This window comes from Manacus vitellinus, unplaced genomic scaffold (genome assembly GCF_001715985.3).
Source record: "Manacus vitellinus isolate BGI_N305 unplaced genomic scaffold, ASM171598v3 scaffold_2_pilon, whole genome shotgun sequence".
Classification (NCBI taxonomy): Eukaryota; Metazoa; Chordata; class Aves; order Passeriformes; family Pipridae; genus Manacus; species Manacus vitellinus.
Window position 1 is genome coordinate 44,576,995 of NW_021940208.1, and position 19,810 is coordinate 44,596,804.

General features: G+C 36.2%; 1 protein-coding gene across 1 annotated transcript in view; it reads left to right on the forward strand.

Moving 5' to 3' along the window:
• Nucleotides 1-19,810, forward strand: part of GPC5 (glypican 5) — a 627,762-nt gene that overhangs the window by 336,859 nt on the left and 271,093 nt on the right. The window contains exon 8 of the mRNA XM_018071368.1: nucleotides 414-576. Within this exon, the coding sequence (XP_017926857.1) occupies nucleotides 414-576 (163 nt within the window). The remainder of the gene's footprint in view (nucleotides 1-413; nucleotides 577-19,810) is intronic.

Genomic DNA, 19,810 nt, shown 5'->3' on the forward strand with positions numbered 1-19,810 from the left:
AGCAACCTGATCTAGTTGAAGATGTCCTTTTTCATTTCAGGGGAAGTTGGACTAGATGGCCTTTAGATGTCTCTTCCAAACCAAGCTATTCTATGATTCTATGTACCTATTCATTCCACTTGGTCTCTGGACCAGAAATTGGTGCCTGATTTTCTTTTATACTAATAAAGACACAGTCAATTTATATTTTTTTAATTAAAAATAAACTATATATCTCCAGATACCACTCTTCTAAATCTGTCTGTAAGCCACGGTAAAAAAAATGAAAAAAATAAATCAGAATTCTCATTCTGTTGACCCTGGAATTTCCTTTTCAAATCAGATAATTACTAGAGAGACATATATGAAATTTTGGGTACTCACTGAAGCTCTCCACATGTACTGCTAACTTGCATACTGTATCTTGTCTTCAGCTGTTGCAGGGCGAATCATTTCCAAAATATGATAAATGGGATCTCCATCAAACAGGCAGTGGTGGAGGTGTAGATGAACAAATAAGTGGTGATTGTGATGATGAAGATGGCTGCGGAGGATCTGGAAGTGGAGAATTCAAAAGAGTCCTGAAAATCACAGACTGTAAGTGCATGATTCTCTTTCCTTCGTGCATTTAAATAGTAAATTAGCATATTTTCCACTAATACATGCCACTGAATTATCTTGGAAAAGATGTGGAAATGTTGTCTGCATAATGTTTCCAAGATTTACAGGAACAGGCCTGCACTGGTAGGATTCCTGTGAGCACGATATCAATATGAGTACCACTTTCATTGTAACTCATGTTAAAACATACTTGGCGTAATATAGACTGGACTCAACATAGTATTTTAGCCAAATAATAGGTGTTACAGTGACATGACCCTTTGAGTTACTACTTGTAAAATATAAGAGATTTGGCAGTTAAAAAGAGAAATTGTACTAATTTTTGATGGAAATGTGGCAAAATATGATGTTTAGTGATGGTAGCTGCATTTCGTAGAGAACCATTGGAAACAATGTACTAAAGAACTCAACAATAATGACAGTATTGCTTCTTACACATCTTTCTGTTTTCCTTACTGTTTTGTTTTGGTGTGTTTTGTTTTGGTTTTTTTTGTTTGTTTGTTTGGCTGGGGTTTTTTTAATTTTATTTTTTTTTTCTCTGAAACACATTTGTAACAATTTTCTTTAAAAAATTCATTTGATTGTACACTTCAGTGGAATGGAACTCCAATCATGAGCAAACAAGTGAGTGAACTACTTCTGCGAATCAGGGCGTCTTTCTACATCTCTTATTTTTCTTCCCAGTGTAGAAATATAGGAAGAGAAGGTGAAAATAGATGCAATTATCATTAAATTACATTTCTGCATTTTGTTTTTTTTTTTCTGCATTTTGCATTTTGCATTGCAAAATTCAATACTAACAGGTAAGAAGTCAAGGTTGGTATAAGTGCCTGAATTTATCTATACTTACTGAATTTGAGAATGCTGCATGTTTTCAGGCTTGGATGAGACCCCAAGTCCTTCTTGACTTGATAGTGAGGAGGCAATTTAAAAATGTGACTGTAGAGAAGCTGTAGTGTATGGTTGCCTAATTCTGTTTGAACAGCAGAAAAAAATGAGACTGAGCATTCTAGGCCATGCCTTAACAAGATAGTTTGTAATCAGCCTCTGATCTTCTTGAATGAATACTTAGTCTATACATTTTCAAGTCCTACTAGAGGCTCTCCAGATGGGATTTTGAGACATCTCCAAAAGAGTTTGAATACTTACTTCCTGAGAGTGCCCTTGAAGATTTTACTTTGAAAAAGAAGATAGGGATCAAATATTTAAAACCAGATGTTCTTTGGAATGCTGAGTATATTATATCTATTTGATAATGACACTCTATGGTATTGAAAGACTGTAAAATAGTCTTAGAATATGACTAGAGCTATTAAGAAAGTATTAAATGACAAAAGAACTGCAAGAAGAGTATATTTCATTTCAGCCTCTTCTACTGCATTAGAATTTTCTTTATATTGATATATTTAGTGTAATCTTTTCAAAATGTCAAAATTATAATTAGCCTTCATATTCTCTTTATACTACATGTCTTATAAATTTCCAGAATTATAAGCTATGTATTAGGCATAGTGAAGCTTGCATGTAATGGTGTTTCATTTGAACATTTTCTTAGAAATAGAACAAAAATATGAATCCATACTGTTCAGTATTTGACTTGTGTATAAATCTTGAGTTACTAGTACCTTCCAGCTGTTGTGATTTTGTGGCTTTATGCTGGCATGTATTTATTATTTGGAATTCACCTTAAAGTTGTCTTGAATGTATACCAGAAAGAGTCCTACTTTGTTCTGGGATATCAGATGTGGACTGTCCAAGAGAACTGTTAAAACATTCCATTTAGTAAGAATTTTGTTACAATATAGACCAAGAAAATATTTTTTTTCAGAAATCACTGAAGTGTATGTTTAAGATAAATTAAACAGCTGCTTGAAACATTCTTCTTTTGCATCACTCAGTTCTACTCATATGAGTAGGACCTTGGGAATTTAAAGTTAAATTGAAAGTGAAAAAAAGTAAAATAAATATATTTTAGTAAGTAGACAAAATTACCTTCTCAAGATTATGATTTTATGTGACAAATTAGAATTAAAAAAATATAATCAGAATTTAAGCTGATATTTTTAATGTATGTTATATATTTATGCAATTTATTTATAATTTTATGTAATTTTCTTAGCTTCAGGTGACTGTTATCAATTTCAAGCTAAGTCAGACTCTAAACTCCTTGTTTTTAAACTGTAAAGTTAGATTCACTCTGGTGATATTGCTTAGTACTCTTTGAAAAGTATATCTGAACTTCAGATAAACCTATAGGTTGACCACAGTGTGTTGGATCCTAAGCATTAGCTTCTCTATGGAGACATACAGATAGTATTATTTTTCCTTATCAAGAAAACTTTTTGCATATTTTACTTCTGGACAACTTTGCTTTGTCTCATAACCAGCCAGGAAAGAAAGGGAGATTTCTACCTATTTTCACTATAATAGTGAAACTAGAGTCTGAAGGTCCATATAGAGTCTGAAGGTCTATATAGAGTCTGAAGGTCCTAGGCAAATCCCAAGTTCTTTTTTTCTTAGCTACTGCAGACATTTTCACCAATGAGATGATCCTGTTTGCAACAAATTAATGATCTTAATAAGCTTTTTTAGTGCACTGCTCTATATAGAAGTAAAATTTAAAGAGACATCTGCCTTCTTTTTTTGATGCCATGTCATTGCCTTTTGAACACGTGTATGATACTCAGACTTGGAAGGAACAGAGAGGAAGGGAGGGGATCTATTTCTGCCAACATAAAATTATACCAATTTTATGTGTGAAGCGAAAGATTAATTATTTCCACACTCAGTGCTAGAGATGTAAGAATTGATTTCATTTAGTGCTGGTGACTGACAAATGTGTGGTGATAACTCTTAGGTTTCAGGAGGCCAATGAACAGATTTGATATTTGTGAATCAGAAGTGATAGCCCTAGCATTACACTAGTGCTTAAATATATTTTGGAAAAAATCTGGTTTTCATACCACTCAATCACTACATTACATTCAATGTTTCAAAGTGCTACAGTTGTGCTGACTGGTTTGCTCTTTCATAAGTACTTTTAAAATACAGTAAATTGGTTATTTGAAAATAGTTATTTGAAAAAATAGTACTAGAAAGGATAGTGTACTTTAAATGCATAAAATAAACAGCAGTATAAAGTCTTGACACTTCATCTGCTAGTTTTATTCTACTCTAACCCAGGAGCTCCCACAGGACTCTTTCATGCGTCACAATGAATTACCTTTTCAAAAACTCCTGCAGAATGCAGCAGTAATAACAACAAATACTTATCAGCTATGTATTGATTTGAATCTGTTTTCATGTAGCTCTGTGAGGATGGGCTAACCCTGGTATCACTCCTCTGAGGTTCTCAATGCCATCTATCAAAATTCTCATAAGATTTTCAGCAAGATCACCAATTTTCAAAGTGCTCTATCACTGGTTTGTCTTTCTTTGCTAATTTTAAATTGCCACACAGGTGTTTCTTTACTATAGACAGAGATCTCCTAGTTCAGGGCTCAAATATGTAGAAATATTAAGGGTGGGCTTGTGATTAGGGTATATAGAGATGAACCCTTCTTGATTTTTATCTCATCTGATATTCATCCTATCTGAAGACAGAAGTCTCCAAAATGCTTTATTTCTCAAACTACTTAATCTGTAGATTATTATTTTCTTCTTCAGAATATGCAATAGAGATAAAACAGCTTGGATTAGGCTTTATGTTGTGATCTCCATATAAATAAATCAGTCTGTGTCTCTGACATTATACTGCATTCTCAAGTCTCAAACATCCTTCCTCCTCTTTCTGCTCCTTCACCCACTTCAATATAGTTGGTTTTTTCACTTTTAAATCTGATTCTGATGGCATATTCTGTGACCAAAACTACTTGAAGCTGGCAATAAAATCTCCATTATGATGTTTGCCATCTGTTATATTGTTTTAAACTCTCATCTGCATTCCGTGCTACCTCAGTAAAGACAGGCATCCCTTATGTCTGAGTAGGATTTCAGGTTTTACTTACACACAGGAGTATTCTTCCTAATCTCCAAATGTTAATGTGAGGTGTTCTTATTCAGGTGTCTTTTGAAGGGCTGCATGACTTCACTGTTTATAGTTCACTCAGTTCAGAACATCTTAATTTATGAAAAACAAATAAGAAAAATAAAAGTTCTTTCTGTGAACACCAATCTTGATCTAAATATGGTACTAACTTCTAATATTTGCATTTATACTAAGATTTTATGCTGTATTTGTGGGATGGATATGATTAAACATCTATTGTTTAGCTAGAAGAACTGGAATTTAATTATGGTACTTGATATATTTCAATAGAATTGAATGTAGACTTCTTTTTAGTCTTACAAATCTATCCAGAAACAGTCTGTGTGTATTCCCCATTTGAAAATTCTATCTACAGCTGGTGGTTTGTCTTTGAGACATGTCTTTGAGACTCCTCCTTATGGAGGAGGTGTGGGAAATGAGGAAACTCACAGAACAATCCACCCCATTTTGAAATAGGGAATATAGCCTTGCCCTGTTGTAGGGCAAAAACTTTCACACAGAAGGTGTTTTTACCCTCCACCTTTCTTAAGAGTACCATTCAGAATTAATTTTATAGTCCACATTAGGAAACTTGATGTATTATTCACTGTCAGGTCTATTTGAGCAAGGACTGTATCTGTACTTGGCTTTCTGGACCTGTGTACTTGCTTCTATGCTTTTTGGCTTAAAATTAGGTGAAACAAGGAAATGATATATTACTTTTCCATTCAGTATGTAACTTCTTGACTGAAACAGCTTAAAAGTGTCTACATATCTGGAAGACCAATCACAAGAAATTGGTTTTTTTCCCCCTCTCTCTAGGAAACAGCTTGGAGGGTGTCCATGTTGGTGAAAAGTTAGAAGGAAATGCATGGATCCATGGACAGAAGTAAGCTTTCCTCCCTGCCCTCAGTGTTCTACAGGCTGATAAATTACTCTTTTATTACTCCATTACCATATAAAGTGTCTATCTCCACCAGGATACCAACTTTATTATGAAGTATAGCAAATTAGTCTAAAGGTAGTTCAGATGACACACAACCTGGATGATACATTGCCCACACAATACCATATATGGTATTTCTCTGATTATTCCAAAAAAGAGCTCTTGAAGAGCTGTAGCCTTCACCAGAGAATCCAGATCAGAAAAGGACATACTGGAGTATATCCTCTGTGACCAATTTTGGGAGGCATTAAGCAGTAGGCAGGAGAGTTTTTTTTGGAAGTTGCTAAAAACTGAGAAGTAGTAAGTGAGAATTTGTTTAACAGGCAGGGCTGTACTCTAGCACTTTTGTAAGAGTGGCACTGGCTACTTTTCATTCTACTGCTGGGGAAATAAGAAAGCATTTAGGACATTCTTTATCCAGATAAATAGCTGTGACATCTATTATCTTATACATTTTCCTCAAGAAATATAAAAAAATGAATGAGAAAGCAATAAACGTTAGTATTTTGCTGGAAGTTTGTTTCTTTACTGGTAGTTGTGACTGAAAATATTTGTACATTGGTTCAGTGAAATAATACCTGTAATAAAAGGCTCCAAATTTCTGATAACTTCAGAATTAGTGGTAATATTATAAAGTAATTACCAGCAAAACATAACCTCATGTTATTAATACAGGTCATTTGTAATAATTGCACTGTTCTGATGTGCTGTTTAAGACCAGTGAGGGTGTTCATTAAATGCTATATGATAGCTTAAAACCTTTAAAGAGCAATTGTGCTTCTTTGTTTGTGTTTTGGTAGTCTCTGTCATAAAAATCTTCATATGGATCATAACATGTTAATACCGGACAATACTGTTACAAAATATGAATTTTTATATTATCTGACTTCATTTCTGCCTCTTTGTGAATTCCCTCAGCAAATTTTATGTAACCCTTCCCTTATTTGTTTTTGAAACGATTCAACCTGTTGGTACAACTTCAATACATTACTCAGGTTAAATTCATCACTCGAGCTCAAATATTAACTCATGATAAAACATCTTGTTAAGAGAGAGAGCCAATACTCTTTTAATAGGAAACAACTAAAAATTGAAATGTTGTCATTTGTTTTTTTCCAGTGTATAATATGAATATGCAGGTCACACCTTTTTGCATAATAATATTCGAGAAAGTTGTCTGGTAACTTTTCTCAATTTTTGCATGGCATTTCAAATGGAATTACTTTGTTTCTTCTCTCACTGCTTGTATTGAGTCTGGCTGAGATGGAGCTCATTGGTAGCTGGAAAGGTGTTGATAAAGCATCAGAGTTTTGGCTACTGCTTAGCAGTGCTAGCACAGGACCAGCACTGTCTCTCAACTTTCTTCCTCCCATCGGTAGGCTGAGGCTGGGCAAGATCTTGGGAGGGGACTCAACCAGGACAGCTGACCCAAACTGATCAAAGGGATATTCCACACCATATGGTGTTGGCTCAGATATAAAACCTAAGAAAAAAAGAAAGGAGGGTGGGGCATTTTATATTTACAACATTTGCCTTCTGGAATAACCACTACGTGTACTGAAGTCCTACTTATCAGGAAGTGGCTGGACATTGCTTGCTGATGGGAAGTAGGGAATAAATTCTTTGGTTTTTTTCCTTTGCATGTATGTGCACTACATTTCACTTTTGCTTTATTAAACTGCCTTATCTCAATGTATGAATTATTTTCCCTCTTCTTTTCTCTTCCCTGTCCAGCTGAGAAGTGGGAGTGAGCAGGTTGGTGGGCACCTGGAGTCCAACCAGGGTCAATCCACCACAATGCTTCATGTCATTATACATTCAGCAACTTTACCTGTGCAAACTTCATTGTGAAGGTCTATGCTTAGGAATCCACAAGTCTTCTTTTTCTTTTTTTTTGGTGGAAATCATCGGAACTTGTGGCTTTCTTTATGCTTCAATATTTATATCATTATGTATTTCTGTGCCAACACTTAATCATGTATACAGAAGAATCTTTGAACATCGTATATGTTGGCAATATGTATCTGCTTGCTGAAAGTAAATAGTAATTTCTTGAAACGTAAATTTTTCATTGAAATGTACTAATTACATAAATTTTTCTCTTCAAAAGATTTTCAGTTCCAAAAAACACAAGGAAATGGGAGAGGAGAGCTCAGATTATGACAGTCTTTCTGTGAGAAGGAAGGGTGAGATGCCCTTAGCTTCCCAATCAGTAATAGCCTATGAGAATATTATTGAAGTTTTATGTGATACCATCAAAGTTGTGTTATTTACTAATCCAATGCCCTCAAATGAGCCAGTGGAATATTGGTCAAGGTTAATCCTTTAAAAAGCATCACACTGTCCCAAGTACGTTGTCTCCCACTTTTACCTATTTACCTACCTTTATCTATTATAAATCTGTCTCTCTCTGGACCAAAGACTGTTTAGTTATTTGGATAGAACAGGAAAAACTAGAGGGAGATAATAATCAGGCTAAGTCTCTAGAGCTGTGGTTAAAGATTTACAGCTGGTATGTGTAATAAAAACAGAATAACCACTTCACTAGTGTCTGACTTTAGGTCTTTGTTTTCCTCAAAAAAAGTTGAAAAGGTTTGTGTTTCATCCCATTAACAGACAAGGACTTTGAAAATTTCACCAAGGAAATAGCTCTTAAAAAAGAGAGGTGTACCTTTATGTATTTGTTTCTCATACAAGACACTAAAAATCCTTATCTACTTTATATTAGGTTGGGTACTATTTACTTTTGCATGTGCATCTGATATGTGCAAAATCAAGTTAAAACACACTTCTAGTTTATGCAAAGTATGGTTAATTGGAAAATAATAAGGCTAATATGTTAGATTTGAAATTAGTTCTGATTGAGTTCTTTCTGAAGTCCATAGGCATCATTTCACCAACTTCATATGAGTTTGTATTTCCCAGAGAGTCCACATAATGACTTTAGTAGGAGTTACAAAGTTCTAATTATATTTTTAAGTTAATTACATTATAATAATACCACTATTCTGAAGTTACTTCACTAATTCTGAAGTTATCAGAAATTTGGAGCCTTTTACTGCTTTGTTTTTACGGTATTATTTCATTGAACCAATGCCAACTATTATATTTCCAATAATTTCTGATTATTCTTTGGATATAATCCAATAATTTTTTTTTTAATTTTATGTGTTGTTTGAAATGTGTTTCATGATACTGCATTGAGGATATGAAGAGAAATTTTTTTGTAACTCTTGATCGCTGGGTTCAAACCACCTTTACTGTTCTATCATATACTTCCATGAATTCAGTGGACGAGAATTTTTATTGTTTTCCTTTATACAAAATAAAAGTGAGCAAGAGTTTTCCCACAAAAATATGTTCCTTTCAAGCAGTTTTGTTTTAAATCAATCCCTTTCTCTAAGTAGTGATGTCTAATCCTCACAGACCTGGGAGTTTTTGCTTCAAATAAGCATCCAAAAGTCAAGGTATATTTAGTGACCTTCTAAATAGTCACTTTCATCTCCAGTTGCCCTCATATGTGAATTTATTATGTCTAGGAGATCTTTCTTTAACTCATAATTTTGAATTTTTCTTTTTAAGTCTCTTCATATTTTTTGTGGGGTTTTTTTCCAAGTGGGTGGGTTTTTTGCTTCTTTGGTTTTGGTTTTTGTGGGTTTTTGTTTGTTTGTTTGTTTTTGGAGGACAGATATAGCCTACTGTATGTTTCCTTTTTTTTCCCATAGAATGTAATCTTACTTTAATAACAATAGATACAGAGATGGGATTTTTCTTCATGAATTAAAAAATTTGGACTTCTTTTATAGTCACTATAAGAAATATGTATCACTGAAAATGACTTAACACATGAGGACGCAATTCATTAGCTTACATTAAACTCATCTGTTAGGATGAGAAGAATTGTGTCCTACAATCCTTATTTCTCTCAGCTGATTGTAAAAGGACTCAAGCTTCAGTACCTCAAGTATGGGTATCTAAAGTTAGTTAGACAGCTCCTTCCCTAAGGAGCTCTTTTGCTTTCACTCTGGTTTTGATTTAATTATGCTTATTTTTAGATAAGGGTTAAATATTTTCAATGTACTTTACAATCTTATTGTCAATATCACTAATGATTTGTTACAATAAAAAATAGAGGGGGCACTTGCAAATACAGCAAATAAGATCTATAAAATGGAATTCATGTTGTCTGAAAGGCCTAGTTTGCTAGGAGAAGAAATCACTCTTGTTTTCCATCAACTGAGATGAAGAAAATGGTGAGTGAAGCAAAAAAAATGTGGGAATGGCTGTAAATCTCATGGTGTGTTTTGTTATTAGACTATCTTGGTATCTGTTTTACCTACTTCTTCTTTTAGATTTTGAACACAAAAGTAAATGTAAAACAACAACAAAGCAAAACTTTCATGGCCATTACATTACAAAGGAATTATTTCACTGAATTAAAAAGGAACTGTAAAACACTTTTCAAATCTACTTATGAAAGAATGTGCTCCTTTTGCAAAGATGTGAATCATGTCAGACTGTTATCTTGCTATCTATTTCTTAAATAGATAGTAACCATCACACTTTTGTTTACTCAAAGGTAATTTATAATGAAAGGTAGCTCTAGGGCCGCTCATGTGTCTCCAGTCTTTATTACATTCTTTTAAAAAAGTCTAGGTCTATGTGATCCTGAGAATTCCCTTTGCAACCTATGTAGAGACCTAGTTTAATATTTGTGTCTTCAACTGTTAGTGATTAAAACTCTAATGCCTTGACTAATCTGCTTCTCAGTAATTCATGCCGAGACCATTTTTAAACTTTTAAATAAAAGATAATCAATTAATTTTTGTTTTTTACAGAAACTTAGCACTATCTTTTTTTCCCAAGAAATAATATGTATGTGAGATACAAGCCTGTGCAGGATCCAGTTGTTAAAATCTGCAAAACATGTGTGAATATATATATATATATAAAAATGTAAATCACCAGAAGTTTCCTAAAGAATAGTGAACCTATTCTAAAATACTCAGTTATGATCTGTATTCTCTAAAATATTGTTCTGCAAGGTAGCAAGTGACTTTCCCTTTTCTTTTGTTCTTTTAAAGGGAAGTGGTTAGGCATCTGTATAATTCCAATCTGGCTTATGATTGTGATGCCTCATTTCTAGAATTAGTCTGGTAATAGGCAAAAATACTGGTTTTAACTTTCTGGAATGAAATACCTGTAAAAGATAGTTCAGACACCTAATTGTGTGGGTGGGACTCAGTTGCCTAGACATGCTGTCTTTTTAGCAGATTATTTCAGGAGTCTGTTTCTGTATGTGCTCACTAGTTTATTTTGACTGTATGAACTCTGTTTCCAGTCACTATAGCAGGAGCCAGCTCACATACCTACATACCTACATTTAGATAAGTTAAACTGGAGATAAATTCCACTCATCGTGTTTTCAAAGGTTGTCTAACTAGAACCCTGCCAGATGTTGGCCAGTAGCAGTGAGATTAGATGTACTAAACATGAGTCATTTTTCTTACTTAGAGCCCCATTAATCAGACACTGCTCAAGGCCAGTAGACATGCTTAAGGAAGGGAAAATCTCCTGCCTCATTGTGATTTACCCAGTTGCAGAAACAGAGGGTTACGCCACAGCTCAACAGACACAGACTTCATCAAAGCATCCTTTGTGGAACCATGTAGTCACCAGCACTTTTTTACGTCAAATCCATTAGGTCTCTGAAACATGGATCTTTTCTCCCTTTTGGTTTCCTTTCTCAAGTTTGTGCTACATGCAGTCATCCCCAGGTAACTGCTTTCACAGCAAAAGCTGAAGTTAAGGGCCTCCTGAGTGCCTGTTACGTTTCTCATACAGACATATGATTTGGGCTTGTTATGAACATAGATTAGATGGAAAGATATGTCAGATTTCTAGAAAGGACATGGATCCCTTGTTTTTATTTTATTATCAGTAATGCCCTAAGCATTATGGACACAAGTCAATCAATGCCATTTTAATTCAGGGCCAAAATGTCTCTGTGACCCAACCTGGAGAAACAAAAATGTAACCTTCACAACAGTGACAGAATGAAATAAAATGTCCAAGAATAAGAAACTAGTGCCAAAGAGAGGATTTTTTTTGAGGAAGTTGTCTGATACAGATGTCTGCATGAGAACAAGTCTGAATAGAGAATGACATATGAGAGATAAGAAGAAATGTCCTTGTACACTACCTTTATTGTGTCTGTTTCTTTTTTTAATTTTTTTCCCCCAGTGTTTATAGTCTTAAATAGAAATGCTTATATATGTAAGTCTCCATCTCCAAGGCCAAAGAGTGGATCCTGTGATCAGTGTTGGGATGTGAAAAACACAGTTTGTGGCTCTTACACAGTTGATAGTGACATAGAAAGTAAAATACTCTTAAGAGTATGGATTGAAACAGTGACATTTGGAAAATATGTCAGTTGTTAGACGGAGTGGAGATAGCTGGCTGTTAAAAAACACTATTTCTGAAATACCAGGAAGCAAAATCAGAATATGACAATTGTTCTTAAAGGAAGAAGCTACATATGAGCTAAATAGCTGCAAGATAATCACTTAGTACATATTGTATTGTTGCCTTTCATAGATAAATGCAGTCATTAGCAAAAAAAAAAAAAAAAACACACACACCAAAAAAAGGGACTATTAATTAAGGAAAAGGCTTCCTAATAAAATTGTTCAGCAAAAGCTACTTATAGACAAAAATACTAATCATACATTGTGACATGCAGAAGACCTTGAAATTTATTAAAACTTTGTTAAGGGTTGACTAGTTAAAAGTACACATCAGAGATTTCATATTTAACAAACTAAACATGCATACTCATATATTTAAATGAAGATCATAAGACACTTGAATACGTTCACAATTTACAATGTGCTTGTCTCTGGTAGTTTCAAGACTTAGACACATAAGACAGACACACCTTAAATACGAGGAAGTTAAGAGTACTGACTATCATTTGCAAATTGATTTAGCTGAGAAGGTGGCCTCTGCTGCCCACTTTGTCCTCTCAAGCTATATCTCCTCTAGCTGCTATAGTTGCACCACAAATGGCAGTGGACCTTCACCATAACTGTTTAACAGAGACCAACTCTTCGAGGCAAACTGAATTGGCTTCTGCCATATATTAATATAGATGTACTGGCCAGATAGCCACTCTGATGTTCTCTTACTCCCCATCCTCAACAAACATTAAAAAAAATACAATAAGACAAAAAAATTTCTTGTGTCAAGAATAAACAGCAGGAAGGTCACTTACCAATTAACATCACAAGCACTTGAACATCACTCAACTTGAAGAAAATTATTTTCTTGCCAAATAAAATAGAGTCAAACAGTAAAAAACCACTTCACACACCTCTTTTCACTCTATTTCACTACTTCATTCCCAGCTCCTTTACTTCCTTCTGCCAGCAAGTGGTGCAGGGGTGACAAGGAGCGGGGATTACAGCCAGTTCATAACAGTTCCTTTCCACTACTCCTTCCTCCTGACATTTTCTTTCCTGCTCCAGTGTGGGTCCTCTCCAAAGGCTGCAACTTCCTTCAGGAAACATTCACCTCCTCCAGCATGTAGTCCTCTACAGGTTGCAGCATGGTTATGAGCTCCTCTCCAGGGTCTGCAGGGCAATTTCTGCTCTGGTGCCTGGAGCACCTCTTCCCTCTCTTTCGTCTCTCACCTTGGTGTTTTCTCTCACATTTTTTTTTCGCCTCCTTCCTTACAGTGCCAGGCAGCATTTTGCCCTTTCCTAAATATGTTTTCAGAGGCACCACCGTCCTGACTAATGGGGCTCATCCATGCCCTGTGGTGGATCCACCGGATGTCACTGAATCTACCTGAGTCCAGCACAAGGCATCAAACTCTCTCCTCACAGAGGCAACCCCCACAGCCCCCACTGCCAGCACAAGTGTAGGACCCCAGGCTCACCCCACAAGCTCAGGGAAAAATGCAATGGCATACTTTGGAAAATAAGGGAACTTGGCAAAAATTTAAAACAAATATTCAATCAACATAAAGCATTTTAGAAAGCATTGACTTAGCAAATTTCAACCCATCCAGGTTTAAGTTACCTAAATATCAAAAAAAGGACGTTAGGAGAAGGAGAAGAAGTAAAGAAAGAGAGAGATAATTACGGCTACCGCCTTCAGTTCAGCACAGAACCAACTACCACAGATCCAGGGACAACAGGGCCGTGGTGTTGATTTTACTTTATCTGGACTCCTGTGGCCGCTCCCCCCCCAGGTGGGACTTTCGGTCTGCCAACCATTCTGGGCTGGTTTAGGGGCTCCAGGGGGTGCAGTGTGGGGCAGTGCTCCCTGTGTGCCCGGGACTGACAGCTGCACTGAAGGCTCTCATGGAGATGGGGCTGTTGCAGGGGGTAGAGCATCATTCCACCTTGGCAGAACCTGATCTGTCCCCTCCCACACACACAGAGTTGTTTCAAGCCAGTAATAACTTTCAATTTTTAGTCACTCACTGCTGGGGCACATAAACCCAGTGCAATAGCACACTGGGCACTGGTGTGTCAGATTCCACAGGGGACTCATCTCTCTTTATCAAGGGGGAATCACTTTTGGAAGTCATGTCAAGAGGACAGGCTGAGGAAACAACCAGCTCATTTTATTCACTTGCTGTTTAATCCAGCCCTGGTCATGAACCAGCACTATGGACAGCCCTGTGGGCTCAACTGAGAGTCTCCTCGTGTACACACACTGCAGAAGGTTTGGCCTGCCAGATGGCAAAATCTGTTACTCTTTCTACATGTCTGTCTGCAGTAATTTAACAAGTGTTTGCTTGTAGATCTGCTTATATACAGTCAGGACTTCAGCTCCTTCCATTTCTGTGCCAAGTATTTTGATGAATTCAGGGTTAGATCCTTTGAGACAGTCACCCAACTACCAAAATCCCAGTAGCTTCACCTTGTGAAAAATGGTCCAGTGATCAATACCTGTATTAACAGAAAACAAAAAATTCCATAGACACTAGAAATAAATGGGAACTTCTCATGGGCTGTGCCCAGCAACAATGTCCCTTTAAGGCTCTTCTCAGTGGACTGAGAAAGTTGCTGCTTCTGCTTCTCTAAATTAGCTTCTTATGTGAATGCACTGAGCAAGATGTGTGATGCATAATGACATAGAATATATCATTGAAAAGGAAAATATAATATATAATTAAAGAGATTATGATTAAAAATTTTGAGCTCAGTAATATTTTTATGAAGTTATAGTTTTCTACTAAAATTTCAAATTTAATATTCAGTTCATTAGCAACTTTCATTGTCCCCAAATCCATAAACATTAATTTATTTTACTGTGCAGTAATTTCTAAGAAAAGCAAGTTATAAACTGTAAAAGAAAGTGTTTAGATATGAATTCACAGAGAATAATCAGATTTCATTCCTCCTCTAGTTAATCCTATCTATTGCGGGTTTTTTTGTCTTTTTTATTGTTCTTCCCTTTTTCTAATTAACTGCCATTTGTCATCTTATATTAACTGACATAATTATAGGTCATTATGTAGGATACTAATAGCTCTACAAGCAGTTGCCTTACACACAAACTCTCATGTCCAAATGGCCACTTACCAAAGAAGTGGATTTTAATTTCTCACCATTCATTGCTGTTTCAATTGCTCTAAACAGGATAATTGAAGAACAGCAGGTGCTTTTTATTTCAGTTCTTTAATCTTGTTTCTTAACTTACCCTTTTAATAGCAATGTTCTTTCATGGAAAGAAGGCAATTAATTCTTCTCTATGCCAGAAGATGCCACTGTAGCACTCACAGTGAAGACTGATGACAGGGGAGAAGAGTATGAATATTATCAGATACAGCATCTGATTGATTGCTCCTGTGAAGGTATTACTGTGAGTATCCTAAAAGGACAGGGTCTTCATTTGGTAAGAGAATGAGATTCTGCAATATTTATTTTTTTTTAAATAAATAAAAGCATGTACATATTGGGAATTAAAAGAAACAGTTATTTTATGTTATGATTTCATTAACTGCAACCCTTTTTTCCAGTATTTGTCACCTTGGATATCTATGTGCTAGAGCAGTGTACCAAACATTAAAATATGTTTTTTTCTCCAAAGGATTTTTCTAGAAAGAATTTCCTGCTGTTTAATATACTGTATAAATCACTTTGAAAAAATAGTCTTCTTAGGTTGCTATTTCATTTTCTTCTACATCCAGTTAATAGCAGAGAGGTTTGAGATCATCTATCTATTGCAGTGTCATGGTTCTTTTTTTTTTTTTTTTTTAATTCTTGCAGTCCATCACTAGCTTTAGAAACTAGGTTTTCCCCAGGTAGTAAAGAAACAGGGCAGCCGAAAAATATTTCCCCAAAAGGTCTGTCTAAAAGGATGCTTTATTTTATTTTATTTTATTTTAAGAACAATTTGAACATTTTAACCTCTCAACACCTATGCTACTTGCTGGTGACAAGGGAGAAGAGAGAGGAAGTTTACTGTGCACCCCATGATGGTCAAAAAGGCCGAAATTGATAGTCTATAAAAAATTACAATAGGAGGAAGCACTTTAAAAACCCTTCCTTTTAACAAGCTCTCAATTAATTAATTGTTTGTCCTCAGAGGTGGAGTGGTGCCTACGTAAAAAAGCAAGCAAATATATTCAGAGGGTGTGCACGTATGATTTTCAGTGGGACACCAATCCACTGTCAAATGTGAATGTCATGAAAGATTCAACCAGAATGCATATGTGGAATTTAAGCCGTACAGGGTTTTCTGCTACAAAAGGTGGAAAAATATTACTCACAAGCACTATACAATGCAAATTCTATGCCATGTATTGTCAATATTTTTTTCTCAGTTAATATTTAAAGACTTCATGTCTTGAGGTCAAACAGGTTTGTCAGCTAATGTTTAGAGTTTATGATGTTTCTATGTGATTAGAAGCAGGCCCAATTAAACTCTGTAGGGGGTTGGAGGAAAGCAAGAGGAAGGTTTTTTTCAGTCAGTTATTTCACTATTTTGTTTCTCTCCTTTGACCACATTCTAATATTTTTATGCCCATCTTATATTCTGGAGCCCAAAACTGCACACAGTACTTGAGGTGAGGCTGCACCTATGCTAAGTACAGTGGGACAGTCACTTCTTTAGACCAATTACCTACACTGTGCTTAATGTACCCCAGGATGCAGCTTGCCCTTTTGGCTGCCAGGGCATATTACAGACCTGTAGTGACTTTAGTATCAACCAAAATTCCCAGATTCTTTCTTCAGGACTTCTTTCCAGTCTCTTTTTCCTGAATCTATACATCCATTCAGGAATACATCATCCCAGGTGCAGAATGTGACTTTTGTCCTAGTTAGATTTCATATAGTAGGTCACTGCCCAGCAGTTTATTCTACCATGACCTCTCTGAAAGACTTCTTTACCCTCGAGGAAATCAATGGCTCCTAATTTCATAATCAGAAAACTTAATTAGTGTGCACTCAACTCCTGTGTCCAGGTCATTGCTAAAAACATTGAAGAGCAGTAAAATTGAGTCCCAGGGAACAGTCCTAGTGACTGACCACTAGACAGGTGTTACCTCATTTACCATAAGTCTTTGAGCCTGACCCTTCAGCCAGTTGTTCACCCATCATGTTGTGTGCATGTCTAGCTGTATGCTGGACATTTTATTCAGCAAAACTCTGTGAGAGATAGCATGAAAAGCATTGCTAAAATCCAAAACACCTATGTTCCCTACCTTCCTGTAGTCCACTGGTCAATGTGTTTCCACATCCAGCACATCTATTCAGCCTGTTCAGTGTGCTTAGTAGCTCCTCAGTTAGTAATACCTTTCCTCTCTTTAGCTGCCACAACAGAATTTGTCGTCAATTCAGAAGTTACTGTATGGAATAAAAGCTAGATCTCTGTGCTGTGGTTTTGAAAGGCATGTTGAGCACTGCCAGGTGGTGGGAAAATTGGGGATGCATTTTACACCACTGAAATTTATGCCTTCTTAGCTATCTTCATGAAATATTAGCTGATTACTCTGTCTTTCCGTTCAAATTTCTGAAGGAGTATGTAGGGAGGAACCAGAAAGGGTATTTTGTCAAGTGACAGAATATTGAACAATTGATTACTCTGGGGCAAAACTACAACTCACGTATCAGCCTATTATTATTTTTGATTAAACATTTTTCTACCAAAAGTTTTTACTGAAATTGTCAAATGACTTGAATATAGTTATGAAAGTGATCTAATAATAGCAGATGGTCATTCTTATGGGCTTAACCTTAGTCACCAAAAATGTTATATAGTAATTGCACTTTGAGACTTTTTGTTTTGCTTGCTATCATTCTAAATCTTTCTTCATTACTTCTCCATTGCATCTCATCTTTATATGTTTTGGTTTTGTGAATACTGAACATACACCCTAAAGTTAAGGCTATAAAATACACTTATGTAGTCGTTTGACCTTGGTTGGACACCAAGTGCCCACCCAGCCACTCTATCACTCCCCTTCCCAGCTGGACAGGGGAGAGAGTAAGATGGAAACAACCCAAGGGTTGGGATACTGCAATTTATTAAAACAAAAGCAAATCAAAAGCTTCTGCATGCAAAGCAAAGCAAAGCAAAAGATAGCACAGTTTATTCTCTAATTCCCATGAGCAGCGATAGTTGGCCACTCCTGAGAAGCAGGGTTTCAGCACAAGTTATGGTTTCCCAGCAGGCAGCCATTGGAGACAATGAAGCCTTCCTGCTCCTTGTCTTAGCTTTTATATCTGAGCTGACGTCATAAGGTCTGGAATATCCCTTTGGTCAGTTTGGGTCAGCAGGCCTGCTTGTGTCCCCTCCCAGGATCTTGCCCTTGACTGAGGAAGGAATGTTACAGTGCTGATGCTGTGCTCAGCAGTAGGCAAAACACTGGTGTGTTATCAACACCCTTCTGGCTACCAATGCAAAGCACAGCACTGTGAGGGCTACTATGGGGAAATGAACTCCAGCTCAGCCAGACCCAATACAACTTACATTGTTAACTTATATTTATATAACTAAAAGGTGAAATATCATCTTAAATGTACTGGCAAAAAATTTTTGATGCACAAACTTCTTTCCATTTTTGGCAAAGAAGCTAAAGTATATAAATAGTGGAGCCCATCTGTTACAATCGTAGGGTCTTTTTACCAGTAATTAAAACAATTTTATTTGGAAAATAGATTCATTCTACTCTAAATACAGCTAAAAATATCTGTGAATGAAAGTATATTTGGAAATTAAAAATCCAAAATCACCTAATTTTGATACTAAGAAATACCTAACTCGATTTCTACCATAGTCCCTGGGTTTCATGTTTACTGGTGTTCACAGGTGTTATTAAGAAGCACCAAATATTACGTACCTATGAGTCAAAGCCTAGAGAATTTTTTGTATGACTTATAGATAGGGCTAGTGATACAGACAGTGAATATTATGTCACTGTGCACATCAGTTTTGCAGTGATAAACTGCTTATTTCTGCTTTTACTGCATTGTATTCATCTTTATGTTTATCTATAAAAAAAGTATAATGTATCCAAAGCAATTTGTGGTGAAGTGTTTAGCCACAGCTGTGCCCATTTCTCATTTTGGAAAAGAGCAGTGGCAAATATTGTGAGAAAATGTTGAAAGTAATTAAAATTAAAGACTTTGATGGACCACTCCTGAATATTCCTATTTATGAAATTATCTAAATTTCACTATGTAGTGGGTTAACTGTATGTGGATGCCATGTGCCCACCAAGTCATTCTGTCATTCCTCTCCTATGAGGAGAAAATATAAGGAAAGGCTCATAGGTTGGGGTAAGGACAGGGAGAGGTCACTCACCATGTGCAAAATTGACTTGGGGATATTAGTAACATTTAATACCAATGAAATCAGAGTAGGGTAATAAGAAATGAACCCAAATCTTAAAATACCTTCCACCCCAACTCCTTTCTTCCTGGGCTCAACTTCATTCTTGATTTTTTCTACCTCCCACTTCACCAGTGATGCAGAGGGATGGAGAATGGGGGTTGCAATCAATTCATCACATGTTTCTGCTGCTCCTTCCTCTTCAGAGGAAGGACTCCTCACACACTTCTCCTACTCCAGTGTGGCTTCCCATGAAGTCACAGCCTCCTTCAGGTATCCACTTCCTCCGGTGTGGGGTCCTCCACATGCTGGCAGTGGATATCTGCTGCTCCACCGTGGACCTCCACAGGCCACAGGGGCACAGCCTGGCTCACAGTGTCTGCACC